This window comes from Scyliorhinus canicula, chromosome 15 (genome assembly GCF_902713615.1).
Source record: "Scyliorhinus canicula chromosome 15, sScyCan1.1, whole genome shotgun sequence".
In the NCBI taxonomy this organism is placed as follows: Eukaryota; Metazoa; Chordata; class Chondrichthyes; order Carcharhiniformes; family Scyliorhinidae; genus Scyliorhinus; species Scyliorhinus canicula.
In genome coordinates, this window is record NC_052160.1 from 27,449,982 (window position 1) to 27,467,885 (window position 17,904).

The 17,904-nt window shown below is 42.1% G+C and overlaps 1 protein-coding gene across 6 annotated transcripts in view; it reads left to right on the top strand.

Annotated features, from left to right (window-relative positions):
* Positions 1-17,904, top strand: part of LOC119978481 (CREB-binding protein-like) — a 218,298-nt gene that overhangs the window by 161,635 nt on the left and 38,759 nt on the right. For all 6 annotated transcript variants that reach the window (XM_038820142.1, XM_038820144.1, XM_038820146.1 and 3 more), the window contains 7 exons: positions 4,565-4,621; positions 5,409-5,486; positions 6,918-6,985; positions 9,499-9,649; positions 11,073-11,219; positions 11,537-11,650; positions 14,107-14,272. In XM_038820142.1, coding sequence (XP_038676070.1) covers positions 4,565-4,621; positions 5,409-5,486; positions 6,918-6,985; positions 9,499-9,649; positions 11,073-11,219; positions 11,537-11,650; positions 14,107-14,272 — 781 coding nt within the window. The remainder of the gene's footprint in view (positions 1-4,564; positions 4,622-5,408; positions 5,487-6,917; positions 6,986-9,498; positions 9,650-11,072; positions 11,220-11,536; positions 11,651-14,106; positions 14,273-17,904) is intronic.

Here is a 17,904-nt window from a genome sequence, read left to right on the forward strand (position 1 = left end):
GTACCAATTTTAAGATCTCTCCACCTTGACTAGAGCACCGTACAGTTTCAGAATGACAACCTTCCATTTGTGTTCTTCTGACTGTACAGTACAGTTAATATTATTTTCTACATAACCACTATAGCATTATGTACCGAGGCTCACCATTACCTAGTTTGGCACATGTTCATATCGCCTTTTTTAACAACGTGGTCTCGTGTCAGCACCTTTGACAATAATTTGCTAACTTGTGCTCATTTTGTGGAACACCAAACTAACTGTAGGTGCCCAGACATCTTAAAGTAGCTTGAGTTCAGGGCATTTTTTAAACTGCTGTCCCTCCTTCTGAGGTTAAATCATTGTAATGAAGTGTGTAATTACATAAAACCTTAACATTGAGTCATTTAAAAAGTAATTCATTGTGTGAAGAATCTTGTATACAGTTCTATGTGAATGCAAGTTTATTTTCAAGGTTTTCAGCTCCTGATGCTATAAATCAGAACCATCAGATGTAGCCTTTGGTTTAAAATCCAACATCTTTCCTGTAAAAGACTTTGAAGGAAAGTAGAGCGCTGCAGCAAATCCTATGAGTAGAGTTGGCATCCAGTCACATACGTAGACTTTGTGTCAAGAAAGATACAGCCCATCTGGACGGTACAGTGGCGCAGTGGTTAGCACTGCTTCCACACGGCGCCAAGGACCTGGGTTATAGAACATAGAACATTACAGCGCAGTACAGGCCCTCGTCACATTTTCTGATGTTTAAAAAAGGGTTATTGGGATATGGGGAACAGGTAGGAAGGTGGATTTGTGACCAGGAAGAGATCAGCCATGATCAAATTTAATTGCGGAGCAGGCTCAAGGCTGAATTGACGACTTGTGCTCCTAATTACTATCCTTAAAATGAAGCCAGAAATGACAGCCCTGATTCTGGCAGTTGCATCAACCATAATCACACACTTCTTAGATTTGTTGAAATTCATTGTCAATTCACTCAGCTGACATGCCATGCAGGTGGTACAAAGTTAGGTGGGGATGCAAGCTGTGGAGAGGACACAGGCTAGAAAAAATATATATATATATTATATGTATCAGTTAAGTGAGTGGGCAATAGGTGGAGTATAATGTGGGGAAATGGAGGTTATTCACTTTTCTTGTAAATATGGAAACACAGAATATTTTTTTAAAGACATGAAGCTTGGAAATGTTGATATTCAAAGAGACTTGGATGTATTCATACAAAGAACACACAAAGTTAGTATACAGGGACAGCAAACATTCAGGAAAACAAAAGTTGTTGGCCTTTTATTGCAAGGGGATTGGAGTACAAGAATAAAGAAGTCTTGCTACAATTGTTCAGGGCATTGGTGAGGCCACACCTGGAATATATGATGTGCAGTTTTGGTCTCCATGTTATAGGAAAGGTGGTTAAGAAGGCTAATGGGAATTTTGCCTTTATTAACCAAGACATTGAATATAAGAGCAGGGAGGTTATGTTGGAGCTGTATAAAATCCTGGTTAGACCCCAGCTGGAGTAGTCTGTGGTTCTGGTCACCATTCTATCAGAAGGAAATGATTGCACTGGGGAGGGTGCAGAGGAGATGCTCCAGGATGTTGCCTGGCTGGAGTGTTTAGGCTATCGAGAGACTGGATAGGCTGTTTTATTTTCCTTGGAGCAAAGAAGGCTGAGTGGGGACCTGATTGAGGTCTATAGAATTATGAGGGACACAAATAGGGTGGATAGGAAGGTACGTTTCCCCTTAGTGGAGGGGTTATAACCGGGGGGGGGGGGGGGGGGGGGGGGGGTGCGCAAAGATTTACGGTAATGGGAAGGAAGTTTAGAGGAGATGTGAGGAAAAACATTTTCACCCAGAGGGTGGTTGTAATCTGGAACTCACTGCCTGAAAGGGTGGTAGAGGCAGGAATTCTTACATTTAAGTATTTAGATAAGCATTTGAAATGCCATAGCATACAAAGCTACGGGCCAAGTGCTGGAAAATGGGATTAAAATTGTTAGGTGCTTGATGGTTGGCATGGATGTGAAGAGCCTCTTTCTGTGCTGTAAAACCATGATTCTGTGAAAGCTATCCTCACATTGGAGGCAGTGAAGATTCACTAGATTGGCTCCTGGAATGAGAGGGTTATCCTATTACAAGGGGAAGAGTAAATTGGATCTATATTCTCTGGAGTTTAGAAGATGAGAGTTAATCTCATTGAAACATTCAAGATTATGAGGGACCTGACAGCGTAAAAAAACAAGAGGTTGTTTCCCCTGGCTAAAGAATATAGAACACAGGGATACAGTCTCAGAATAAGAGGTCTATTATTTAGGACTGAGGTGAGGAGAAATGTCTTCATTCAAAAGGGTGTGGATCTTCAGAATTATCTGCTCACAAAGGTTGTGAATGCGCTATCATTGAATCAGTTCAAGGCTGAGATAGATAGAGTTTTGGTCCCTCGGGGAATCAAGGGATATGGAGAACGGGGGTAAAGTGAAGCTGAAGCCAAAGATCAGCCACGGTCATATTGAATGGCGGAACAGTCTCAATCGGCCGTAAGGTCTTCTCCTACTCCTGTTTCTTATACTCCCCCCCCCCCCCCCCCCCCATTTAATGATATATCAATGGGCACGCAGATGTTCCTTGTCACAGTACTGCTCTTAAAAAGACTATTTTGGTTGCCTGATATTTACACACCCAGTTGTCTACACACCCAGTTGTCCTATCAAAATGCTTATACAGTATTCAAAGTTTTTAACAGGGCAAATCATAAAGCATTATATTTGTCAGGACAGTTTCAGCTTCTTGATCGGGAAGTCCCAGTATTGTTTGCAGAAGGTCCATGTAGCAATTCGTAGCATAGTGTCTAGCACTATGGCTTCACAACGCCAGGGTCCCAGGTTCGATTCCCGGCTTGGGTCACTGTGCAGAGTCTGCACGTTATCCCTGTGTCTACGTGGGTTTCCTCCGGGTGCTCCGGTTTTCTCCCACTAGGCCCGAAAGTCGTGCTATTAGGTAATTTGGACATTCTGAATTCTCCCTCCATGTACCCGAACAGGCGCCGGAATGTGACGACTAGGGGCTTTTCACAGTAACTTAATTGCAGTGTTAATGTAAGCCTACTTGTGACAATAAAGATTATTATTATCATTATTATGTCATTGAATCTTGCACACAGAAGGAGACCATTCAGCCCAGCATGACCGTGCGGCTCTCTGAAACAACTAAGCAATTAACCTCATTCCCCTGCTCTTTCTCCATAGCCTTGTACTTTCTTTCCCCTCTTCAAGTACTTATCCAATTCCATTTTCAAAATTACAATTGAATGTGCTTGTACTTCCATCTCGGGCAATGCATTCCAGATGATCATAACTACTTAAAAAAGTTCTCCTCATCTCACCTCTGGTTCTTTTATTAATAGAGATAGAAGCTACTTTAGTCAGGGGATTCAATTCACAAACACTCAGTACATGAACTCGTCGAAGGTGCCTGAAAAATTTAGCTACTTGACTGACATGGTGTAGCTTGAGCTTGTATCTTGTTCTGTAAATGCTTGTTCTAGATTCCTTTGAGTCATTACTGTTTTGTGACTTATTTTCACTGTTACAATGCTTGAATGTACTTTTGTTCACCGTTGGTGAGCATTGTACTTTAGAGGATCCCACCACCCATCTCATTCTTGATATTTAGTGAGGGAAACTGAAAGGTCAAGTCAGAAATTTTCATCAAAAGTCTGCCTGAAAGTTTCATTTCCTCGGGGACGGCACAGTGGCGCAGTGGTTAGCACTGCTGCCTCATGGCGCTGAGGGCCCAGGTTCAATCCCGGCCCCGGGTCACTGTCCCTGTGGAGTTTGCACATTCTCCTCATGTTTGCGTGGGTTTCCCCCCCCCCCCCCCCCCCCCCACAACCCAAAGATGTGCAGGGCGGGCGGATTGGCCACACTAAATTGCCCCTTAATTGGAAAAAAAATGAATTGGGTACTTTAAATTTATATTGAAAAAAAATTCATTTCCTCAGAAAATTGAGAGGCTCCCACCATTGCTGCAACTTCTTTGAAAATATTTAAGTTGCAACATCAGCCAAGGCCCTTATTTGCAGCTTGAAGAATGCTTGTGTGTTTATGCAATTCGCAAATAAACATAAGCACAATCACAACTTAATTTGTATTCACATTAGGTGATTTCTTCTTGCTGATTTGTACGTGAAAATATGCTATTTCCCTTGAGTTCAGGGTTTTGCTTGAAAATAATCTGCTAGATTTTCTATCAGTTCCCCCCCATGGAGGGAGAGTTGGTTAATTAGGATGCATCCCAAATTGCTATCTCGAATCTCTTGATGACTTTTTCAGAAGTTGCATGTAGAGGTATGTGTTCAGAATCTGCTGTACATTGGATAACATTTGTTGCAAACTAAATTGAACATTGTATGCAGGTCTAGAGCATATTGGACGTTGACAGGGGGTGAGGGGTTGATGGGGTGAGGAAGCATGCACATATGGCACTGTACTAAGAATCTAGAGTGGGGACAAAATGTAGTGTATTGCTTTATGAATCAGAACCCCTTACTGATTTTTCTTTTCTAACAGAACCATTTCAAAAGATCAGTTTGAAAAAAAGAAAAATGATACATTAGATCCTGAGCCGTAAGTATTCTGGGTATTACTTTTTATGGTCATGTTGGATGGAATTTTGCACTCCCTGCTGGCCGGATAGCCGGTGTAGTGGTGGTGGCACCACCTGTGCATCCACCTCAATTAATAACTTGAGGGCTTCCGCCTGCTGCAGCTGGGATGTTTCCTGCAATGAGAATGCTAGGACCAAGTCTCCAGTCTGCACAGCAAGAGTTGCACCGTGCCCCCCCCCCCCCCCCCAAAAATCCCAAACCACATTCCCATTTGATTGGCAGATAGTATTCGGAGGTGGGACTTCCTCAGGTTGGAAGCCCATCTCAAGCCAATTAAAGACCAACAGCCATTAAGTGGCTCTGGGATCAACCAAGTGGAGGGAGATCTCTCTCTCTCTCTCTCTCTCTCTCTCTCTTACAATGTGGTGAAGGGACCCCACCTTCATTGTAAATTATTACTTGACCTCATATTGGCTTCTCCCTTTATCCGAGATTATCAATCATCACTTTGGCCGCTGAATAGCTTTTCTACTTGCCCTATTCCAGTTGAATTTTGTGAGTGCAGTTATGAGCAATGTTTAGGGATTACGAACAAATTATCCTAATTTGAATTATTTGGGCAGTTTGCAGTTCAGTTTATCCTGCCTTAGAGTAATCCTGTCTTAGAGTAATGAAAACAGTTTACTGCAGGTTATTTGTCGCCCTCTTTTATTGCTCTAAAATTGAGTTGAATGTTTGATATGATTATCAACTTTGATTAGTCAAGTGCAAAACTGGACATCTAACATTTTATTTTCTCATTTTAGCTTTGTTGAATGTAAAGAATGTGGTCGCAAAATGCATCAAATCTGCGTTCTCCATAATGAAACTATCTGGCCTTCAGGGTAGGTGTTGTTGCTGGATCGTTAGGTGACTTTTAATATTGATTTTTTGGTTAAAAGTTTCCCATCGTGGCAGGTTCTCATTAAGAGCTCATTTGATCTCAATTTCCCAGCATACTGACCCTTCCATCATCCCTTAAATTCATAACTGTTTCTTAAATATGTTGGATGTACTGGCCTCAAACCTCCCTGACAACCCATTCCAATTGTTGATCATCCTGTTTGATAAATATTACCTGACGTATCTAAAGTAGGTTTTTCTTTATCACGTTAAGTATCTCGTACTTATATATTGTTCCCTGATGTGTTGTCTCTTCACAAGCTGAAGAATACTAACCAAGTCATTTTTGTGGCTTTTAACATGAATTCATGTGGCTCTATATGACCTTGGTCAGAATGAAGCCCTTTTGTTGTGTCAACCAGAACCGCACTTGGCACTCCTGGACTGCTACCAGGACTACTGCACTGCTATCAATTTTGGGGAGGTTAATGTTGAACTCAGTTGATTTGCCAATAGAATGTCACATCCTATTTGCTTTGTTTCCTGCTAACATTCTTCAGATCCAATGAGTGACAAGCCACCAAATACCCTTAACATCTGTTATCTATGAATGTATCTACTTGTCATTGTGAATGAGTTCATTGAAACATAAGCTTCTGAGGAGGCTTGAGTGCTGAGCAGATGTTTCACCTCGTGGGGTAATCTAGAACTAGGCGGCAGTTTCAAAATAGGAGGTCTTCCGTTTAAGACAGAGTTGAGTAAGAAATTCTTCTCTCGGAGGTTTATTAACCTTTCAAATTCTGTACCTCAAAGGACGATGGAGACTGGGTCAGCTGAATTCGACAGATTTTTCATCAGTGTGGCAGTCAAAGGTTATGGGGGTCAGAAAAAAATTAGAGTTAAGTTCATAATCAGATCAGCCAGATCTTACTGAATGATGGGATCAGGCTCGAGCGACCAAATGGATTGCTCTTGCTCCTATTTCTTATGTTCTTATGGATTCCAAGTGTTTTATGTATACCGGCAAGGATTCAAAACAGCAACTTGCATTTGTATATCCTCACAATACATTGTGGTTGTGTAATGAATATCCCTGGCATTTGTCAAAACTCAGATAGCCAGATGGTGTAGGGTAGAATACTGGAACCTAGTCTTCATTCCCTTACAGGCTTTACTTGCGTACCATGCATCTCCAACAAAAACATGTACTCACACAGGCGATTCCCCAATTAATACCCACCTCCTGAATACAATTAATATATATCAGGTGGTCTGCTAGTCTACTAGCAATTAAAAATAATTCTCCCTCTTATATTTAGAACATTAATTTAAAAGTTTAGTTTTTGTCTTTTAAATGCTAGCTATCTGTAGACCATAACCTTACAGGTGTTTTGTATGCAAGCTACCATTTTTAAATATATTTCTTTCTGCAGCTTTGTTTGTGACAATTGCTTAAAGAAAACTGGCAAAACTAGGAAAGAGAACAAATTCAGCTCTAAAAGTAAGTATTTATATATAGTTTAGTTCATTCTGTGGTGGACTGGCATCATTGGCATTTAATTGGCAGCTAAAATGACTTATTTAGTGCTTTCAAATTTCTATGTGTGTAACACTCGTGATTACAGTGCTACTGCTCCTTGGATCCCACTTTTAACCATTTTATCATCTTTCGGTTCTGAAGAGTTGATGAATGAAAACAGTGGAGCCTTTGATCAAAATCTCTTGAGTACATGTGACTTTGTGAGGTGAATTTTGCAGCACATTTTAATGACCAAGACAGAAACAGGATTGGAATAGGTAGGAAACAGGACAATTTGGGTTAGAATAAGAAAGCAGGCAATTGGGAAAGGAGAGAAAATGTTACAATAGAACATGTACAGGGAATGCCACTGAAGGTTGTGGAACAGTAACTGGGCTTTTTTCTTTAAAGTGTATCAGTTGTAGCTTATTTGGTAGCACACTTGCCTCTGATCACAAGGTTTCAATTTCAAATCACACTACAGGACTTGAGCACAAAACTTAAGGCTGATGCTCTGCTGTGGGCGGTGCCACCTTTTGGCTGCACCTGCTGCTCAAGTAAATGTAAAATATCCCATGGGACTATTTTAAAGAAGAACAGTTCTGTCATGACTGATATTTATCCCTTAATATCACAAAAATCTGATTATCTGGGAACTATCATATTGCGGTGTGTGTTTGCTGAGTGTAAATTAGCTGCCATGTTGCCTACATTACAGCAGTGACTACACTTTACGAAGTACTTCATTGGCTGTAAAGCACTTTGAGACGTCGGAAGTTGTGGAAAGCATAGAAATGCCAATCTATCTTTTTAAAAGGTCAATACCTGACTTAAACCTGTAACTGCCTGACTTGGGTGGGAGTCAGAGAGCCATAGATTTTCAGAGACTCTGTTCCATTTATGAAACCTGCAGCCCCATAGTAAAGGATTGATATCTATGACTGTGCTGAGTTACTTTATTGTATTATTCTCTGTTTGGGTATCCTTTTAAGATTATGAAATGAGCGTTTGTTTGGTTCTAGAACTCTGGATTGGATGCAGTTAAATAGAATTGTAACTATTGCACAAAGGTGAAAACGGTTACACTATAAACCAAATTATTGATAAATCTAGCCTGGGATTTTCCATGGAGCCTATGGAGAATTTGGGCCATCTTCCAGCAATTAACATGAAAAGGCATTTGCACTGAATGGTCAGCATCTGCCTGAGGTTGTGGTGGAATTACATAATTATCAGAACTGAAAACAATTGCAGAGCTATGGGGAAAAGGCAGGGAGAATGGCACTGGCTAAATTCTTGTAGAGACAACACGGACTCAACAGTTTGGATGTCCTCTTATGCTGTAACTATTCTGTACATTAAATGAACATTGACCCTAATTACTTAGTTAGAGACTAGATCTCATTTAACCTGTGGTTGCCACTACAGTTAAATAGCCTTAAACCAATAAATATACAGTTGAGTAGGATGTCAGTAGACCTCACTTTATGTTTTATACTATGAAAATTAATATCTGAAACATCTAAGGAGCACATGGATTTGACAACATAAAATTGCTACATCAGTGATACATGGTTAGGAACATGGTATCAAGTTAGAGCAATTTCCGTATAACGTGCCTGTTCCCTATTTCCCTGCAAACAGCTATTTTGAAATATAAATCACAGGTGTCAAAGTGACTTGGAGAACTGGCATTTAAAATAACATGACGTTGCAGCAGAGGACACTGCCACACTGCCTATTAGGTAATCAAATTAGTACTTGGCTGAATTAAAAATGGATTCTGATTTTAAAATTTATGAATACTGCTTGGTGAAAGTCTCTGAACTGAAGAATATGCATTCTAAATCCTCAAATAGTCAATGCTTTTAGTCACCCTTTATCATATGTAACACAACCTGCTGGAATTTCACCCAAGTAACTCGATATAAGCTGATCACTATTACATTGTCACTATTCACCAGAATTTTCTCTTGTGCCTGCTGCACCTGTAACCTTTCTCCTTTCGTCAATTTGATCGGACTCTGGTCTGCCAGTTCTCAGTGCTAGTTCTCATTGTTGATTTTAAAGCTGTATCTATCCCACTGGGCGGCTACATGTGGGAAGCTGCATTAGAATAGTAAAATGAGCCAGTCCATACTGCACCTGCAGTAGCTGTTTGGGATATGGTGCTGCTGCTTCCACTATGATAGAATTGCTTTATTACATAGAAATCATGAGGGAGAATATGATCCATCTATGAAATAGTCATCCCCCTTTCTTTTATCCCAAATAGGAGCAAAATATTCTGGTGCATAACTATCTATCGATAGATTTTAGACCCTGTACAATATGGCTACCACACTTCAATAATCATACTGTTTTCTGTCAACTAATGACCATAATGTACCTTACAGGAAATCAGAGATTCTCCAAACTTGAGTAAAGGGTAGTTTGTGAACTGAATTTCATTCTTGTTTCTGATATGTTTGCTTATACTGAGTTTCTGTTCATAGGGTTGCAAACAACCAGGTTAGGGAATCATTTAGAAGACAGAGTGAACAAATTTCTGCGACGCCAGAACCATCCAGAGGCAGGGGAAGTGTATGTTCGTGTGGTTTCCAGCTCAGATAAAACTGTGGAAGTTAAACCAGGAATGAAAAGCAGGCAAGTAAAGCAAGCACCTGGAAGTCCTTGAGTAAATTCTCTGGACATGAAGCACTGAAAGTTTTATCATTTTCTGCTTGAGAAAACTCCTGAAGACTGAACCTGGTGAGGGGAGAGGTGGCGTGTAAATCAACAAGAGGAGGTGGTCACATAAATGATGCAGATGGGCCAAGGAGAGGAATGCTCCAGAATAATTCATTTATTTTAATTAATAGCAGAAGCGGGTCAAATGGGATTTTGAGTGAAATGGTTACTACCCTGGGAGCAGTGGTATATGTTAGAATGCAGATAGCCAGGTGGTGAAGGCTAGAATACTGGAGCCAAATGTTTAGACACTTTCAAGCTTTCATTATGAGAGACACATAATTGTGCACTTCCAACCCAACAACCATAGTTTCAGCCTGGTCCTGTATGCATGAACAAGGTAAGTCCTCAATTAATGCCCACCATTTGAATACAATTGAACACCCCAATTAATGTACAATTTTAAAAAATAAATTTAGAGTACCCAATTATTTTTTTTTTAATTAAGGGGCAATTTAGCGTGGCAATCCATCTAACCTGCACATCTTTTTGGGTTGTGGGGCTGGAACCCATGCAAAGACGGAGAATGTCAAACTCCACATGGACAGTTACCCGGGGCTTGGATCGAACCTGGGTCCTCGGCTCTTGTGAGCTAACGACTGCGCCGCTGTGCCGCCTCACAATTAATATACAATTAACAGTGTGTCTGAGGACCTTAGAAGAAATTGAGGTTGAAGATGGAGCATTGTTTGGAGGATCAATCGGTTGATAATTTTCTTGAGATGACGCAGGTAGATTTGAAGAGAAGGGAGCGTGAATATTAGTGTCAACATGCAAGGAGCGAGGAAAGGGAACTGAGTGGTCATGAGTGAAGGATTAGAGAAAGCAAGCAGAAGATGAGCAGAGACTAACAAAAGCAGAGGGTTCAGACTAGAGTGAGTAGAAATGGGCATGGTGGGTGTAAGGAATGGGATGTAATAGAAAAGGCACATGTAGCGATGGTAATCTTAGAAGCTAAAATAATTCAAATTAAAGTGCAATTGTGACATTATAGTGGTTTCTGCTGAGTATTTTAGATACATCAGACTAACTAGTGAAATTAGGTTAGCTATACCCATTGATGTGTAGAAACCTAGACTTACTCCTCCAGCTTTAAGCAGTGTTGTACGGAGTTAATGTGACTAATTTTGGAAAAGAGAAAAAAGACTAAAAACATGTCCCAGTTTCGAATGTTTACTTCAATACCAAGAGTTTGGATACTATTTTCTCAATTCCTCCCTTCCTTAGTTTTACAGTATTTGTTAACTGGCAGCATTATTTTGCGCTTGCCAGGGAAAATTGTGATTTAATCTACTCGCCTTCAAACGGTGCATAAAAGTGGTTCCTTTTCTTGTTTCAGGTTTGTGGATACAGGCGAAATGTCAGAGACCTTTCCTTATAGAACCAAAGCACTTTTTGCTTTTGAGGAGATTGATGGTGTGGATGTCTGTTTCTTTGGAATGCATGTACAGGAATATGGCTCCGACTGCCCAACTCCTAATACAAGGTAGTGGCATACCATACATACAATATTTTAGCAGACTTACATGTAGCTTATCCTTAGATCCTCTTTATGTTCAGTCCATAGTGGAACAATTATTTGACCAGCTTTTCCAATGGAGAAGTTCAAAACCTTTTGAAAAGTGACTTTGAAACAAGAATGAGGTGGAAAAATAAATAAATGTTTATTGAAAGAGAAAAGTGCACTTTAAAACAGTAGCCATTTTATTTTGTCCCCATAATATCAAGTTTTTGGTATAATGAAGCCAGAATGTAGCCATTTTAATCACTGGTTAATTCTATTTCTCTCGCACAACTTTGCAGGCGTGTGTACATATCTTACCTCGACAGTATTCACTTCTTCCGCCCAAGGTGCCTCCGAACTGCAGTCTATCATGAAATCTTAATTGGCTATCTGGAATATGTGAAAAAACTTGGGTGAGTTTCATTTTAATAAAGATAGAACTTCTGTAATTTATTTTTCTTTATGGATAACTGGGAGCAAACTATGTATGGATCTTATGCCCCCTCTTCTATTTTATTGAACCATCAAGTCCCACCCCTAAATCTGCTGGTGAAACAAACACTTTTTCCCGTCCTGAACTGCTCAATTTGTTTTTTACTAATTTAGAGTACCCAGCACTCAATTTGTTTTTAAAAAGTGTATACACCGAATTGGGTTGACACCACATTCATTAACAAAGTGCTGCCGTCTAGCCCAGATCTTGATTCACATCAGCTAATTATGGGGAGGGAACTTCAATTGTCTTTTGGTTCCTAGATTGGATAGGTCGAGTACCAAGTCGGAGTCAATCGGGGTGACAAAGGTGTTATTGGTGTTCATGGAACAGATGCGGTGGGGGATGGGTTGGCAGACCTGTGGAGATTTACATTTCCGAGAGATAAGTGAGTTTTATTTTCTCATGTCCATCGGGTCTAATCCCAGATTGACGACTTTGTGGCAGGTAGGTCTCTTTTCTCCGGGGTGAGGAGGACTTCTCCTTTGTTTCCCTTAGCAATCAAGCTGCTGGCCATTGCATTGAGTTCGTCTACCAGATGGAGGGGGCTAGAGCATGGGGGGAGGGAGCATAGAGTGTCCTTGTATGTGGACAATCTGTTACTATATATTACGGGCTCTCTGCCAATGTTTTTTTTTAATCATTAATTGTCACAAGTCGGTTTACATTAACACTGCAATGAACTTGCTGTGAAAAGCAGAGATAATGGAGCTGCTCAGGAAGTTTGGCTCCTTTTTGGGGTATAAGCTAAATGTGGGTAAGAGTGAATACTTTCCAGTGAACCTCCCAAGGATGGGAGCTGTTCTGGAGAGGCTGCTGTTTCGTCCAGCCAAGACTAGCTCCTGGTATCCGTGTAGCTCGTGACTGGACCACGCTTCATAAATGTAACTTTCCTAGTCTGGTGGATGGGGTGAAGGCCAATTTGAAAAAAGTGGGATGCCCTCCCTCAGACCTTAGCGGGAAGAGTACAGACGATGAAGAAGAATATTCTCCCGAGGGTTTTGTTTTTGTTCCAGTGTCTCCCAGCCTTTCTTCGTGGGTGGGTACACTTCGGGAAGGTTTTTTGAAAATATTTATATTAAGATTTTTAAATTTTATACATTAAAAAGAAAAAAACACCCCATCCCAAACAAAATTAGTACAAAAAAATACAATCACTCGTGCCCGGCCCCGGGTTGGGATTCATTGTATTGTTGTTGTGTTTGTTATAATGAAGATTTTGTTTGAATAAAATATATATTTTTAATGGATTGAAAGAACCTTCATTTTATTCCTGGTACAATCATCATTTTGTTCATGCTTTTTCAGCATTCCCAACACTGGCAATAGTTACCCTTCACAAAATTTATATATGTTTGTACTCTCTTACTTGCTGTTTTTATAGCTAATAAAATATTTCTTCAAGGTTAATTTTCCCAGTTTATCCAGATATGTGTATATTACCAAGCATAATCATTTTTGAGCAACACTGGGTGTGTGAGGATAGCACAAGACAGAAAAGAGTGGCATACCATGATAGCAGATCATCCGGTAGGAGTAGCTAAAAGCACCATCAATCACTTTTTGGGCATTGGAAAGTTTATACTTAGTACTGAGGCTGTATTTTCTGGCTGGAGGGTCCAGAGCTATAGCTCTTAGACTCGGAATTAGGGATCAACCATTTATTTATTTTTTATTTTTTTAATTTTTCCAATGAAGGGGCAATTCAGCGTGGCCAATCCTCCTACCCTGCACATGGTGAGACCCACGCAAACACAGGGAGAATGTGCAAACTCCACACGGACAGTGACCCGGGGCCGGGATCGAACCTGGGTCCTCAGGACCGTGAAGCAGCAGGGCTAACTACTGCGCCACCGTGCTGCCTGGGATCAACCATTTAGAACTGAGATTGAAAATAAATGTATTCACTTAGTGAGTAGTGAATCTTCGCATTCTGTACCCCAAATTATTGTAGGTGTTCAGTTGTGCAGTATTTTCAAGCTTGAAATTGATAGATTTTTGGATACTTGGGAGAAATTAAGGAATGTATGGATCAAAGGGGAAAGTGGCATTGAGGTAGTTCAGTCATGATCTTATTGAATGGTGGAGCAGGCTCAAATTTCCTAATTTTTCCCAGTTCTAATAAAAAGTCATCAAGCTGAACCATTAACTCTGTTTCTCTCTCCACAGATGTTGCCAGACTTGCTTTGTATTTACACTATTTTCTGTTTTTCCAGCATCCACAGTAGTTTGCTTCTGTGTTATTTATGTTTTTTTTGATCAGTTTATATTTAAACTGGAATCAGTACATCTACTTGCCCGTTCCTTATGCGATTTAGATCTGCGCTATAATAGTCTCTGAAAAATGCATTTCACTATGTTCTCTGTTTCCCACAGCTTTACACAGGGCCATATCTGGGCATGCCCTCCCAGTGAAGGTGATGATTACATCTTCCACTGCCACCCAGCAGATCAGAAGATCCCTAAACCCAAACGATTACAGGAATGGTATAAGAAGATGTTGGATAAAGCTTTCGCAGAGCGAATCATACATGATTATAAGGTATATTCTGAAATTCTGTTATCTTCCTAACGTTTGCTTTAAAATTAAGATTTTATGCATTTCCCAATGTAATTCATTCAATTCAGTTTGATATTAATTTGTAATGCTGACTACTGCCCATTTATGTAATGCAGTGTTTGAAGGTACACGCTTCTGACTTCATGTTAATCTTACAGTCATCAATTGTTGAAATGTTCCACCTCCCAAGTCTCTTGTAAAAAGTAACTCGAGTTAGAAACCGCCTTTTATCTGTTTGTAAATTCATTTTTACGGGATGTGGGCTTTGCTGGATAGGCCAGCATTTGTTGCCCATTCCTAATTTTACTTGAGAAGGTGGTGGTGAGCTGCCTTCTTGAACCACCCAGTCCATGTGGTGTAGGTACACCCACAATGCTATTAGGGAGGGAGTTCCAGGATTTTGACCCAGCAACAGTGAACGAACGATGATACATTTCCAAGTCTAGGTGGTGAGTGACTTTGCAGCATCTAGATAATGGTGTTCTCATGTATCTGCTGCCCTTGTCCTTCTGGATGGTAGTAGTCGTGGGTTTGGAAGGTGCTGCCTCAGGAGCTTTGATGAGTTCCTGCAGTGCATCGTGTAGATTTAAAAAAATAATAATTTTTATTAAGATTTTCAAAAACATATCCAAAACAGAAAATAACAACAAGAAAACAATATTAACAACAACAAAAAGAAAAACACATTAACCCCCAAAACTAAAGGCCCCCCCACAGTAACTACAAAAAGGAGAGATAGATAAACACCAGGCATATCCAGTAAACACATATACACATTTCTCCCTTCCCCCGAAACAAACCCCCCCCCCCCCCCCCCGGTTCTGCCAGGAAGTCCAGGAAAGGCTGTCACCGCCTAAAGAACCCCTGTACTGATCCCCTCAGGGCAAATTTCACCTTCTCCAACTTGATGAACCCCGCCATATCATTGATCCAGGCCTCCACGCTTGGGGGCCTTGCATCCTTCCATTGAAGCAAGATCCTGCGCCGGGCTACTAGGGACGCAAAGGCCAGAACACCGGCCTCTTTCGCCTCCTGCACTCCCGGCTCCACCGCAACCCCAAAAATTGCGAGTCCCCAGCCTGGCTTGACCCTGGATCCTACCACCCTCGACACCCTCCTTGCTACCCCCTTCCAAAACTCCCCCAGCGCTGGGCATGCCCAGAACATATGGGCGTGGTTTGCTGGGCTCCCCGAGCACCTACCACACCTGTCTTCGCCCCCGAAAAACCTACTCATCCTCGTCCCAGTCATGTGGGCCCTGTGCGGCACCTTGAACTGTATGAGGCTAAGCCTCGCACAGGAAGAGGAGGAATTCACTCTTTCCAGGGCATCCGTCCACGTCCCCTCCTCAATCTCCTCGCCCAGCTCCTCCTCCCATTTACCCTTCAGCTCCTCCACCGAGGCCTCATCCACCTCCTGCATGACGTGGTACACGTCCAAAATCCTCCCCCCTCCAACCCACACCCCGGAGAGCACCCTGCCCCGTACCCCACGTGGGGGCAGCAGATGGAACCCCTCCACCTGCCGCCTGGCAAACGCCCTAACCTGCATGTACCTAAACATGTTCCCTGGGGGGAGCCCAAACTACCCCTCTAACTCACCCAGGCTCGCGAACCTCCCATCCACAAACAGGTCCCTCGTGCATCGTGTAGATGGCACACGCTGCTGCTACTGTGTGTTGGTGATGGAGGGAGTGAATGTTTGTGGAAATGGTGCCAATCAAGCAGGCTGTTTTTTCCTGGATGGTGTTGAGCTTCTTGAATGTTGTTGGAGCTGCACTCATCCAGGCAAGTGGAGAGTTGCAGCTGGTGGGCAGGCGGACAGAGTCAGGAGGTGAGTTACTAGCCACAGGATTTCAAACCTCTGACCTGCTCTTGTTGTAGTCACAGTATTTTAATGGCTATCACAGTTTCTGCTCAGTGGTAACCGCCAACGGTCAATGGTTTGATTCTCTCTTATTGGAGATGGTTTTTGCCTGACACTTGTGTGGAATGAATGTTGCCATTTGTCAGCCCAAGCCTGGCTTGTCCAGGTCTTGCTGCTTTTGCATGTGAACTGCTTTTGTCTCTCAGGAGTCGCAAATGGTGCTGAGCAATGTGCATTCATCAGCAAATATCCCCACATCTGACCTTATGTTGGCGGAAGGTCATTGATGAAGCAGCTGAAGATGGTTGGGCCCAGGACACTACCCTGAGGAACTCCTCTCGGGACTGAAACGACTGACCTCCAACTACCAAAACCATTTTCCTTTGTGCTCGGTACGATTTCAACCAATGGAGAGTTTTCCCCCTAATTCCCCTTGACTCCAGTATTGCCATATTTAATTATGCCTTGATGTCAAGGGCAGTCACTCTCACCTCACCTCTGCAGTTCAGCTCTTTTGTCCATGTGTGAACCATGGCTGTAAGGAGGTCAGGAGCCGAGTGACCCTGGTGGAACCCAAATTGAGCGTCAGTGAGCACGTTATTGCGAATTAAGTGCTGCATGATTGGCTTGTCGGTGACCCCTTCCATCATTTTACTGAAGATTGACAGTAGACTGATAGGATGGTGATTGACCGGATTGGATTTATCCTGCATTTTGTGTCCAAGACGGACCTGGGAAAGTTTCTACATGACCAGGTAGAAACCAGTGTTGTAACTGTACTGGAACAGCTTGGCTAGGGGCACGGTAGGTTCTGGAGCACGAGTCTTCAGTACTATTGCCGGAATGTTGTCAGGGCCCATAGCCTTTGCAGTATCCAATGTCTTCAGTCATTTCTTGATGTCACATGGGATGAATCGAATTGGCTGAAGAGTGGCATCTGTAATGCTAGAGGCCACTGGAGGAGACTGTGATGGATCATCCACTCGGATTTGGTCACCTTCACCTTTTCCTTTGCACTGATGTGCTGGTCTCCTCCGTCATTGAGGATGAGGATATTTGTGGAGCCTCCACCTCCAGAGATTCTTTAAAAATATTTTAATTCATATTTTTCATTTATATAATACAAAATAACAGAACAGGATAAGACACAATTACAAATATAAAACCCAAAAACCTAGTCTAACTCCTCACGGAACCATTTCTCCCCCCCCCCCCCCCCCCCCCCCCCCCCCCTCTTAGCAACTAGCAGTGATCAATTCCTTGAAATAAAGAATAAGCAGCTGCCATCTTTGATAAAACCCCTCAATTACTCCCCTCGTGGTGTACTTTACTTTCTCGAGGTATGGGAACTCCATCAGATCTCCTATCCACACTGAGGCACTGGGCGGAGAAACTGGCCTCCAGGCAATCAGTGAGGCAAAGACCAAGACATCGGCCCCCATGCCCGTCTGCAGCTCCAGCAGGTCTGAAGCCTCAAATATGGCCAGTAAGGGACAGGGCTCCAGCTCACAAAATTTTAGAATCGCCGACATTATGCTAAAGAAGGGAGACCCAGAAACCCACAAGCTTGGGGCAAGGCCAGAACATGTGGGCCTGGTTAGCTAGATATCTTGAACAGGGCTCATACTTGTCTTCCACCTCTGCAAAGAAGCGGCTCATTCTGAATTTAGTCAGGTGCACCCAAAAACTACTTTGAGTTGGATTAAACCATGTCTTGCACACAAGGACGTGATGTTCACCCTGCTCGG